A 13452-nucleotide genomic window follows, 5' to 3' on the forward strand; every position below is an offset into this window, starting at 1 on the left:
AAGACATAATGATTTTACTTTACCACAATGTTTAGTGAGCATCCATCATCTCATAAATATAGAAAAGAATAGATAAAGAAAAAATATGTTTTTCTTTGTGATGAGAACTCTTAGGATTTACTCTCCTGACTTTCACATATAACATATAGCAGTGTTAACTAGAGGTTAACAGAGGTTTGTTAACTAGAGGTTTGTACCTTTTGAGCACCTTTATCCAATTCCCCCACTCTCTACCCCAGCCTCTGGTAATCACCAATCTGATCACTTTTTCTATGAGTCTGAAGTATAATTGACCTATAAGACTATGTTAATTCCTGGTATACAACATAGTGATTTGATATCTCTATACATTACAAAATGATCACCACGATTAGTCTGTTTACCATCTGTCACCATACAAAGATATTACATTGTTATTGACTATATTTCCCACACTGTACATTTAATCCCTGTGGCTCATGTATTTTGTAACCGGAAGTTTGTACCTCTTAATCTCCCTCACCTATTTCGCTCATCCCCCCACCTCCTCCCCTCTGGCAACCACCTGTTTGTTCTCTGTATCTGTGACTCTGTTTTGTTATGTTTGTTTTGTTTTTTAGATTCCATATGTAAGTGAAATCATACAGTATTTGTTTTTCTCTGACTTATTTTCTTAGCATAATACCCTCCAGCTTCATCCATGTTGTGGCAAAATGGCAAGATTTTATTCTTTTTTATTTGGCTGAGTAATATTCTAGTGTGTGTGTGTGTGTGCGTACACACACACACACACGTACACTCCCCCCCCCCAACTTCTTTGTCCATTCATCTATCGATGGACACTTAGGTCGTTTCCATATCTTGGCCATTGTAAATAATGCTGGAGTGAACATAGAGATGCATATATCTTTTCAAATTAGTGTTTTTGTTTTCTTCCGATGAATACCCAGAAGTGGAATTGCTGGATTGTGTGGTAGTTCTACTTTCAGTTTTTTTGAGGCACCTCCATACTGTTTTCCACAGTGGCTGTACCAATTTACATTCCCACCATCAGTGCACCAGGGTTTCCTTTTCTCCACATACTCGCCAGCACTTGTTATTTGTTGTCTTTTTGATGATAGCCATTCTGACAGGTGTGAGGTGATATCTCATTCTGGTTTTGAGTTAGCTTTACCTGATGATTAGTGATGTTTAGCATCTTTTCATGTGTCTGTTGGCTCTCTGTATGTCTCTGGAAAAATGTCTATTCAGGTCCTCTGCCCAGTTTTTAATCAGGTTGTTTGTTTCTTTGATGTTGAATTATGTGAGTTCTTTGTCAATTTTGTATGTATTTACATATTTTCATTGTTTATATTTGTATATAGAATCTAATTTATTAATGAAACTATTTATGAATATTCTACATATTTTTCATGTATACATATATATGTAAGCAAAATAAAATGACTAAACAACACACATATATAACTTGTTACAGGTACCTACTAGATTGCCTAATACAGGGTAAGTGCTCAGTAAAGTTGACAGGTTTTCCTTTGACTACCCACTGTTCTTTTAGAATTATCTGACTCTACAAAGATAATTCCTTATATATACACATTTGCTGGTTTGGGAAACTTTCGGAAAGCCTGCCTCTACCAGACAAGAGATCCTTCAATGAGAACTAGAGCTTGGTTTTCTGGGATTTTATTATATTCACTTTACTGAATTGCTTGAGAGATATTCTTTTTTAACTGGTATGTGCATCTTTATACCTCACTGCAAGCTAATGGTAAATAAGATGTATTTCAACAGTTGGGCCATAAGTTAATGTAACATTAATTCTCTTGGGAGTTAACTTTCCGTTCTCTATCTCAAATTATGTCTAATTTCCCCAGCTCATCATCTTTCTTGTGCTTCTTCAAAGTAGATAATAACCAAGGTTATGTTTTAATATCTTTGCTTACAAATTTTTAGTTTGACAATTAGAAGAATGGCGATGCTATGAGTTTGGGAGGGGAATCTCATTTCAAGGAAGATGATGCATTAGATTGTTGTCTCATTTCTATATAACCTGTCTTCACAAAAATAATCTTTGGTGACACTTGGGACATTTTTCGAGTTGTAATAGCATTTTGTGTGTGTCTCTATTGACCAATAAATTTGTTTTTTTCCCTTAGAGTGTCTTTAAACTTTCAGGAATGTCATAGGGTTGCAGGTTTGTCAACTGTATCTTACACTACAATGTGTGTTGTCAATTAGATGAATGCTTGGGCAATTTTTTAATGCAGTTTAGGAGTGGAAATTTTTCTCTCCTTGTTTTTCCCCAACAAGATTATATTAAATTAACTGTTTTTTTACATACATTTAGTTTCAAATAATTCTTTTAAGCTATCAAGTTCAAGAAGTAACACTAACTTTGGCTCTCTTCCTATTTTTGATATGTTTAGAGAATTCCTTCCTAATGACTTTGGATTACACTACATCATGTGTCTTGAATTATTTGTTGATGTTCTTAATTTTAAGTTTGTATTTGGCATAGTGCAATGTGTCTGTCTTCCTGTTCTTTTTGTTGGGTATATTTCTAGTGTTTGAAAAGATGCTTTGGTCTTCTGCCCACAGTAAGCTAGGTCATTTTATCATGAATAATCTAATCTCAATATAGCAATATGGAATAAAAACTTCATCTGTTTCTGAATCAGAGATGACCTTCTATATGGGTACCATAAATAATTTTACAGTATTATTTTAGGAGTGCTTGGACAGCACAGAGGAGGAAGATTTTTGAGGGCACTGAGCATATATGAAAGAGTAAAAACACAAAAGAAACGAGTGTTTGTAAAGACTAACTTCACAGGTTTCAGAATTTTGCCAGCAGTATTTTATTTACTTGTGCAGAGGATTTGCATTTTGATTTAAGATGGTAGCATCACTGTATTGGATCCAGAATCCTTCCATAGTATAAGCAAATTCCATTCCATTTATTACTGTTTTCTTCAAAAGCACAGTTTTTTAAAAAAGAAACAGTAAAGTAAGAAAAGGAATATATAGCCTTTTGCATGCAGAAACTACTCTCTTGTTAAATTATTTAAGTAGTGTTTCTTAGTGAAGGATCTTGGAAAGATAATAGAAAAAGTACATCCTTTTAGGAAAAATTCAGAATGTTAAATGAAAGGAATAATGGGTGGCTTTAAGAAAGAGAACTTTACGATTTTGCAGGAGAAAAATTCAGATTCCCTTAGGATGGCAGACATATATAAATTGAAATTAACATTGGTAGTTTTCTCAGTTTCTGAATTATGCTGTAAACATGGACTACTTGATCAGAGCCGTAGCTACTGAAGATAGAAGAGATGGGGCTTAGAAAGTGTGGGTGACTTAGGTGACAGTCTTGGGAAATTAATTCTGAGGTAATGGAAGATACCTTGCAAGGAGGGAGGGCGTGTCCCTTGGATGCTTGGTAGTAAAGGGAAAGAAAGAAGCAGCTGAAGATAAAGGACCAAGGGAAATAAGAAAAATGGAAAAACAAGAAAAAGACAAATTCTATTCCCACCACTGCCACAAAAAGTACCATTTATTAAAGAATCTACACTTCATTGTAGCCACAGAGGAGGGTGCTATTGAACTGAGAGAAACCTAATAAGCCAACTTATCTCTGTTCTTCCCCCCTTTACAAGATAGCTTACTATTGCTGATTCTGAAAAAAACCAGTGCAAATAATCTTCAACTGAAAAAGAAGCCAGCATCCATACAGAGTTACTATAAGAAAACAGAAAATTAAAACCAAATCTTCTCAGCACACTTACACACACATAGAATGAAAGGCAAAATAAAAAGAAAGAAAAGAAAAGCCACAAAAAAGAAAAACTAAGACACAATACTTGAACATGAATAACCTGTATTACACAAGCAATTGCATTATGAAAGGACACCATGAATCAGACACTCCAAAACTCACAATTGAAATGGACAATGAACAGGAGGATGTATGAAATAGGAGCTGACTGAACTCTGGAAAGGAAATCAACAAAAAAACCTCAAAAATCATTTCAGAAATGAAAACTAAATTACAAGGTACCCAATGAAAGATAGATATTACCAGAAGCTCAGTAAGAGACATAAAAAATAGAAATGAAAAGGTCAAGAAAGTGAAATTGAAATAAGACAGATAAAAAGATCAGAGAGAAAAGTGATAGAGAAAATCCAATATATTTAGTTCAAGAACTTGGACTAGAAAAACAAATGGAAAATAAACAGAAATAATATTTAAAATTATAATAAAACAAACTTTTCTAAAATAAAAGGAGATGTGAATTTCCATATTGAAAGAGCTTCTATATGCCTGGGGGAACTGATTGATCTAGAATAATTGACTCTTAGCTATATCCTATATCCTAGTATTAGACCTTAAAATAAAAGGAAAAGACCGCCAGAGCCTCCAAGCCAAAAAATACTTTTATTGTTAAAATAAATTAAAAATGAAAATAATTAAAGTGGAAAGAAAATCAGTTTGACATCATACCTTTTAGAAACATTATGGCAAGAAAATGATGGACATTTTCAAGAAATTCAGAATGAGTAATTTAATTTGTTGTGGGACATTGAATAAGTAAAAAACTCCAAAGTCTGTAGTGATACCCAAGATTATTTGTGAATTACACTTTGAGTGCATTTTTAAAAAAAATCCTGCAGAGGTAGACCTTCAAGATGGCGGAGGAGTGAGACGTGGGGATCGCCTTCCTCCCCACAAACACATCAGAAATACACCTACATGTTGAACAGCTCCAACAGAACACCTACTGAACGTTGGCAGAAGACCTTAGGCTCCCAAAAGGCAAGAAACTCCCCACGTACCTGGGTAGGGCAAAAGAAAAAAGAAAAAACAGGGACAAAAGAATAGGGACAGGACCTGCACCTCTGGGAGGGAACTGTGAAGCAGGAAATGTTTCCACACACTAGGAAGCCCCTTCGCGGGTGGAGACTGCAAGTCGCTTCAGAGCCACGGAGGAGAGCGCAGCAACAGGGGTGCAGAGGGCAAAGCGGAGAGATTCCCGCACAGAGGATCGGTGCCGACCAGCACTCACCAGCCCGAGAGGCTTGTCTGCTCACCCGCCCGGGCGGGCGGGGGCTGGGAGCTGAGGCTCGGGCTTCAGTCGGATCCCAGGGAGAGGACTGGGGTTGGCTGCGTGAACACAGCCTGAAGGGGGTTAGTGCTCCACGGCTAGCCGGGAGGGTGTCCGGGAAAAAGTCTGGATCTGCCAAAGAGACAAGAGACTTTTTCTTGCCTCTTTGTTTCCTGGTGCGCGAGGAGAGGGGATTAAGAGCACTGCTTTAAAGGAGCTCCAGAGATGGGCGCGAGCCACGGCTATCAGCGCAGACCCCAGAGACGGGCATGGGACGCTAAGGCTGCTGCTGCAGCCACCAAGAAGCCTGTGTGCGAGCACAGGTCACTATCCACACCTCCCCTCCCGGGAGCCTGTGCAGCCTGCCACTGCCAGGGTCCTGTGATCCAGGGACAACTTCCCTGGGAGAACGCACGGCGCACCTCAGGCTGGTGCAACATCATGTTGGCCTCTGCTGCCGCAGGCTCGCCACGCATCCGTACCCCTCCCTCACCCCGGCCTGAGTGAGCCAGAGCCCCCGAATCAGCTGCTCCTTTAACCCCGTCCGAAGAACCCCGCCCTCAGGCGAAGTACACGCAGAGGCGGGGCCAAATCCAAAGCCGAACCCGGGAGCTGTGTGAACAAAGAAGAGAAAGGGAAATTTCTCCCAGCAGCCTCAGGAGCAGCGGATTAAATCTCCACAATCAACTTGATGTACCCTGCATCTGTGGAATACCTGAATAGACAATGAATCATCCCAAATTGAGGAGGTGGGCTTTGGGAGCAACAATATATATATCTTTTAACTTTTTCTCTTTTTGTCAGTGTGTATGTGTATGCTTCTTTGTGTGACTTTGTCTGTATAACTTTGCTTTTACCATTTGTCCTAGGGTTCTGTCTTTTTTTAGTATAGTTTTTAGCACTTGTTATCATTGGTGGATTTGTTTTTTCGTTTGGTTGCTCTCCTTTTTTTTCTTTAATAATTTTTAAATTTTTAATAATTATTTTTTATTTTAATAACTTTTCCTTCCTTCCTTCCTTCCTTCCTTCCTTCCTTCCTTCCTTCCTTTCCTTCTCTCTTTTCTTCTGAGCCGTGTGGCTGACAGGGTCTTGGTGCTCCGGCCAGGTGTCAGGCCAGAGCCTCTGAGGTGGGAGAGCTGAGTTCAGGACATTGGTCTACCAGAGACCTCCCGGCTCCAAGTAATATTAAACGGCTAAAGCTCTCCCAGAGATCTCCATCTCAGTGCAAAGACCCAGCTCCATTCAATGACCAGCAAGCTACAGTGCTGGACACCCTGTGCCAGACAACTAGCAAGACAGGAACATGACCACACCCATTAGCAGAGAGGCTGCCTGAAATAATAATCGGTTCACAGACACCCCAAAACGCACCACGTGGACCTGCCCACCAGAAAGACAAGATCCAGTCTCATCCACCAGAACATAGGCACCAGTCCCCTCTACCAGGAAGGCTACACAACCCACTGAACCAACTTAGGCTCTGGGGGCAGACACCAAAAACAACAGGAACTACTAACCTGCAGTCTGTGAAAAGGAGACCCCAAACACAGTAAGTTAAACAAAATGAGAAGACAGAGAAATGTGCAGCAGATGAAGGAGCAAGGTAAAAACCCACCAGACCAAACAAATGAAGAGGAAATAGGCAGTCTACCTGAAAAAGAACTCAGAGTGATGATAGTAAGCATGATCCAAAATCTTGGAAATAGAATGGAGAAAATACAAGAAAAGTTTAAAAGAACCTAGAAGAACTAAAGAGCCAACAAACAATGATGAACAACACAATAAATGAAATTAAAAATTCTCTAGAAGGAATCAGTAGCAGAATAACTGAGGCAGAGAATGGATAAGTGACCTGGAAGATAAAATAGTGGACATAACTACTGTAGAGCAGAATAAAGAAAAAAGAATGAAAAGAATTGAGGACAGTCTCAGAGACCTCTAGGACAACATAAATGCACCAACATTTGAATTATAGGGGTCCCAGAAGAAGAAGAGAAAAAGAAAGGGCCTGAGAAAATATTTGAAGAGATTATAGTTGAAAACTTCCCTAATATGGGAAAGGAAATAGTTAACCAAGTCTGCGAAGCATAGAGTCCCATACGGGATAAATCCAAGGAGAAGCATGCAAAGACACATATTAATCAAACTCTCAAAAATTAAATACAAAAAAAAATATTAAAAGCAGCAAGGGAGAAACAACAAATAACTTATGAGGGAATCCCCATAAGGTTATCAGTTGATCTTTAAGCAGAAACTCTGCAAGCCCGAAGGGAGTGGCAGGACATATTTAGAGTGATGAAAGGGAAGAACCTACAACCAAGATTACTCTACCCAGCAAGGATCTCATTCAGATTTGATAGAGAAATTAAAACTTTTACAGACAAGCAAAAGCTAAGAGAATTCACCATCAAACCAGCTTTACAACAAATGCTAAGGGAACTTCTCTAGGCAGGAAACACAAGAGAAGGAAAAGATCTACAATAACAAACCCCAAACAATTAATAAAATAGCAATAGGAATATACATATCGATAACTACCTTACATGTAAATGGGTTAAATGCTTCAACCAAAAGACATAGACTGGCTGAATGGACACAAAAACAAAACTCGTATATATGCTGTCTACAAGAGAGCCACTTCAGACCTAGGGACACATGCAGAGTGCTAGTGAAGGGATGGAAAAAGATTGTCCATGCAGATGGAAATGAAAAGAAAGCTGGAATAGCAATTCTCATATTAGACAAAATAGACTTTAAAATAAAGACTATTACAAGAGACAAAGAAGGACACTACATAATGATCAAGGGATCCATTCAAGAAGATATAACAACTGTAAATATTTATGCACCCAACATAGGCGCACCTCAATACATAAGGCAAATGCTAACAGCCATAAAAGGGGAAATCGACAGGAACACAATCATAGTAGGGGCCTTTAACACCCCACTTTCACCAATGGACAGATAATCCAAAATGAAAATAAAAAGGGAAACACAAGCTTTAAATGATACATTAAACAAGATGGACAATTTTATTTTTAGGACATTCCATCCAAAAACAACAATACGCTTTCTTCTGAAGTGCTCATGGAACATTCTCCAGGTTAAATCATATCTTGGGTCACAAATCAAGCCCTGGTAAATTTAAGACAATTGAAATCGTATCAAGTATCTTTTCCGACCTCAATGTTATGAGACTAGATATCAATTACTGGAAAAAAATCTGTAAAGTAGTTGTTACAAAAAATTTCAAACTCATTCATTTTCCTCATTTTTTGTTTCATTTTTTCTGAACCATTTGAAAGTAAGTTGCAGATATCATGACAGTTCACATCTAAACACTTCAGTATGCATCAACCAAGAATAGGTTTGAAATTTTTCTTTTCTGTTTTTGGTCACACACAGCTTGAGGGATCTTAGTTCCCCAAAAAGGGACCAAACCCGGCCCCAGCAGTGAAAGTGCTGAGTCCTAACCACTGGACCGCTAGGGAATTCCTTTGAAAATTTTCTAAACAACTGCAAGACTTTTTTTTTTAAACATTTTTATTGGAGTATAATTGCTTTACAATGGTGTGTTAGTTTCTGCTTTATAACAAAGTGAATCAGCTATACATATACATATATCCCCATATCTCTTCCCTCTTGCGTCTCCCTCCCTCCCACCCTCCCTATCCCACTCCTCTAGGTGGTCACAAAGCACCAAGCTGATCTCCCTGTGCTATGTGGCTGCTTCCCACTAGCTATCTATTTTACATTTGGTAGTGTTATATATGTCCATTGCCACTCTCTCGCTTTGTCCCAGCTTACCCTTCCCCCTCCCTGTGTCCTCAAGTCCATTCTCTACGTCTGTGTCTTTATTCCTGTCGTGCCCCTAGGTTCTTCAGAACCATTTTTTTTTTTTTTTTTTTTTTTAGATTCCATATATATGTGTTAGCATATGGTATTTGTTTTTCTCTTTCTGACTTACTTCACTCTGTATGACAGACTCTAGGTCCATCCACCTACTATAAATAACTCAATTTCGTTTCTTTTTATGGCTGAATAATATTCCACTGTATATATGTGCCACATCTTTATCCATTCGTCTGTCGAAGGACACTTAGGTAGCTTCCATGTCCTGGCTATTGTAAATAGAGCTGCAATGAACACTGTGGTACATGACTCTTTTCGAATTATGGTTTTCTCAGGTTATATGCTCAGTAGTGGGATTGCTGGGTCATATGGTAGTTCTATTTTTAGTTTTTTAAGGAACCTCCATACTGTCCTCCATAGTGGCTGTATCAATTTACATTCCCACCAACAGTGAAAAGTGCTCGCCTTTCTCCAACCTTCTCCAGCATTTAGTGTTTGTAGATTTTTTGAGGATGGCCATTCTTACTAGTGTGAGGTGATACCTCATTGTAATTTTGATTTGCATTTCTCTAATGATTAGTGATGTTGAGCATGCTTTCATGTGTTTGTTGGCAATCTGTATATCTTCTTTGGAGAAATGTGTATTTAGGTCTTCTGCCCATTTTTGGTTTGGGTTGTTTGTTTTTTGATATTGAGCTGCATGAGCTGCTTGAAAATTTTGGAGATTAATCCTTTGTCAGTTGCTTCATTTACAAATATTTTCTCCCATTCTGAGGGTTCTCTTTTCGTCTTGTTTATGGTTTCCTTTGCTGTGCAAAAACTTTTAAGTTTCATTAGGTTCCTATAATATATTTTTGATACAAATTTTTTCAAGTATATGATTTACAAAAATTTTCTCCCATTTTGGGGGTTTTTTCACTTTCTTGGTAGTGTCCTTTGAAGCACAAAAATTTTAAATTTTGATAATATTCAATATATCTATTTTCCTTTTGTTGCTTGGTATATGTTTTATATACCTAAAAATGTAGAGAGACTTTTTAAATGTACATTGTGAAATATTTAAAAATAATGTGGGTTTTTTGGTCAATGAATATTTATTTTATTTTTAATTGTGGTAATATATACTGTATTAGTTTGCCAGGGCTGCCATAACAAAGTACCACAGACTGAGTGGCTTAAGCAACGGAAATTTATTTCCTCACAATTATGGAATCTAGAAGTCCAAGGTCAAGGTGCTGGCAGGATTGTTTTCTTATAAGGCCTCTCTTGTTGACTTATAGATGGTCAAATCTTCTCCTGGTGTCTTCACATGGTCTTTACTTTGTCTTTCTCTGCATCCTAGTTTCTTGTAAGGACACTGTCATATTGGGTTAGGACCTACCCTAATGACCTCATTTAACCTTAATCATCTTTTTAAAGATCCTGTCTCCAATTACAGTCACATTCTGAGGTACTCAACGTTAGGGCTTCAACGTATGAATTTTGAGGGGACACAGTTCAGCCCACAGCATATACAAAACATAAAATTGACCATTTAAACCCTTTTAAAGTATGCAGTTCAGTGGCATTAAGTATGTTAACATTATCCTGTAACCATCACCACCAACTATCTCCAGAATTTTTATCACCTTTTAATACTGAAATTGTACCCATTAAACAGTAATTCCCCTTTCTCCCCTCCTTTGCCCCTGGAAACCACTGTTCTACTTTCTGTCTATATAAAACAATGTTTTAAGACAGTTTTTTTCATCATTAGTGAGAGTCTTCAAAGTTCCCCCAAATTAATTATTTTTATGCTAATCTGCAAAGTATGCACAAACTTTTACCCAGCTAACAGGTTTCTTATACTCTTATATACAAAATTTTGTCCTTATTTGTATATCTGCCTTTTTACTGGGAGAGATTCCAGATTTCTCATCATCAGATTCTTAACTACAGCCCTGGAGACTTATACTAGTCTTGTTTTATTATTTTTCAAGATAATTCAATGTTTCAATTTTTAAATTTGATTTTAAGTTGATAAGGTGATGTGTAGTTTACAGTAATAAAAGGTAAGTGAAAGTTTAAATGTGTTTCGGTCTTACTGTTTTGTAATCTAATGAATCTAATGTTTATTTGCTATTTTGAAAAGGGTCAATACTTTTTTCAGAATATTTTTTCTAATTCTCTTCATTTGGGGAGATTTTATTTTTTATTCCTACTCTGCACTTTACTGTTTTATACCCTGTTAGGTATGTGTTGTATCAACTCTGCATCTCATTGTAAATATAGATATTAAAGAAAATATTTTCCATGTAGAATAACCTCCCAGAATTATTGTTGTCTTCGCTTTATTCATACATTCATTCAGCAAACATTTATTGAGTATAATATGGTAAACATTGGATATACAAAGAAGAATAAGACATAATTTTTGTCTTCAAGGAGGTAAAAAATGTACCTAGATGCATCTAAATAAATTATTATATTTGAAAGAAGAGTAAAGAAAGAAGGAGTTGTGGTTGGTCCAAACAGGAAACACAGTGGAGAAACTCAGAATCATGGAGATGCCAAGCCCACGGGCAGGTGACCACTAGTTGGAATGGCTGAAACTATTGACTTGGATGTAGAGAAGGAGTTGCTGGAGATGAGGCTTGAATGGTTGGAGCCAGGTTTTGAAGACCTTTATTTAAATACTATGATAAAAAGCATATGCAGTGAACATGGAGTTCTTAAACATTTTTAAGTCTCAGAGTGAAAAACAGGATCTGAGACTATTAGGTGATGTTAGCTACTCTTATTAAATAGTAATTAAATGCAATCTGAATGTATTCATGGTTATGTCATTTAAAAATTGTCATTAGGTGTTTTTTCATAGATTATTGACAAATACTGCTTATTTCAGAATCTCATATTGATACATATTTTTAATATATTTCATATTTGGCATATTTAAACATTTGGCATATTTAAAAATAATATTTACCTTGGCTTTGTGTTTCTTAATTTTTTTCCAGCTATAAGAAAGACCTGATGGATGAGGAACTAATGGAACCTCTGAAATATGCTGAACAACTTCCTGTAGCTCAGATAATACACCAGGTTTGCTTTCCATTTTGTTCTTTTGAAAGAAACAATAATTTTAATCTCTGAAAAGTAATTGCTTTTGTTAGGTTTTTCAGAATCAGTGTGCTATAGCTGAAAGGCATTCCAGGCCGCCTAGCCCTGTTTAGACTCCACCTATTAGAGTTGGAAATCTCATTCAAAGCACAATATTAAAAGGCTACTTGCTGTGTAACAGTAGAATTCTTGCTTATATAAAATACAGGGTAGAATCAGAATTATCTTTTGCACATTACTTAACAAGTGTTAATTTCAGAGAACGCTCATTTGCACCATTGTATATGGTACTTGTTAGTGACAAAGAAAAAGTTGAAAAAATATCATTTGGTATAATTTTTTTGAGTAGCTAAAATGAAAAAGCAGTCTCTCCCTACTTCCTCTGCCCCACCCCATTATCACCTCTTGTAAAGTATAATTCTAAATGTCATGTGGGTAATTTTTTCATTTACAATTTTAATGACTCTATCATCCCTTTTACATAACTGTAATCTTAAAGAAGGCAGTGTGGTAAGTTTTTAAACTTAGATTTGGTACCGTAATTTTGACAGCATATAAAGTCTTCCCTGCTGGACTAGAATCGAAGAATTTTAAAAGTGATCTGTTGGTGAGAGTTATGGCCTTTAGACTTACCAGATTTTTCGGAGGCTATAGATTATGGGAAATATTAAAAGCCCTTAAATGTCAGAATTTGTCAGAATTTTCATGAATGTTAATTATTATTATGAGTTTTTCCTTATGTCTTTGCCAATCAAAAGAATTTTTATTTAGCAGATATGGATTGATTAGAAGTTCCAGGTTGAGTTTATTAAAAGAAACAGGCTTTTACTTTAAAATGTTGGCTATATAGATCTTTTCATTGACATTAAAATTGAATATTAAAATTCTATGAGAAATTACCAAAAATAGTAAGAAATTTGCCCCTTTTGGTAGTCTATCTGTGGTTGGTAATCAGGTCCAGTTATATGTCAGGAATTCCCTGGTGTTGTCAGAGCTTAAATGACCTAACAGGCTGCAAATGTCACATTTAAAATTCTGTCTTCATGCCTGACTCTCAGCATGAATGAATTAAACAGCAGAGCAGGCAGCAAGTCAGTATGTTCTTAATAGTCAGAGTGAGCAATGAAACAGTTTGTGGTTTGTTCAGAATAGGTAAATAGAATCTGCCCAGAACAGTTCACCTAGAATAAAATCTGAAATAGGAAACAAGAGTTAACCTTTAAGATGGTTGACCAGATGAAATGTCAGTCATATTTTTACAGCTTGAGTGAACCAATAAACTGTGGTTTATGTAAGAGCTGCATTTTGCTATTATATACTATATAAATTCAAAGATGAAAATCTTTGACCCTGGTGAAAATTTTTATGATGATATTCTTGGCATTATAAGAAGCTATATTAATTTTAACACTGAATTATT

The 13452-nt window shown here is 36.7% G+C and overlaps 1 protein-coding gene across 1 annotated transcript in view; it reads left to right on the plus strand.

Moving 5' to 3' along the window:
• Positions 1 to 13452, plus strand: part of PIGK (phosphatidylinositol glycan anchor biosynthesis class K) — a 135053-nt gene that overhangs the window by 84750 nt on the left and 36851 nt on the right. Inside the window, exon 10 of the mRNA XM_004279945.4 lies at positions 11930 to 12014. Within this exon, the coding sequence (XP_004279993.1) occupies positions 11930 to 12014 (85 nt within the window). The remainder of the gene's footprint in view (positions 1 to 11929; positions 12015 to 13452) is intronic.

This window comes from Orcinus orca, chromosome 1 (genome assembly GCF_937001465.1).
Source record: "Orcinus orca chromosome 1, mOrcOrc1.1, whole genome shotgun sequence".
In the NCBI taxonomy this organism is placed as follows: domain Eukaryota; kingdom Metazoa; phylum Chordata; class Mammalia; order Artiodactyla; family Delphinidae; genus Orcinus; species Orcinus orca.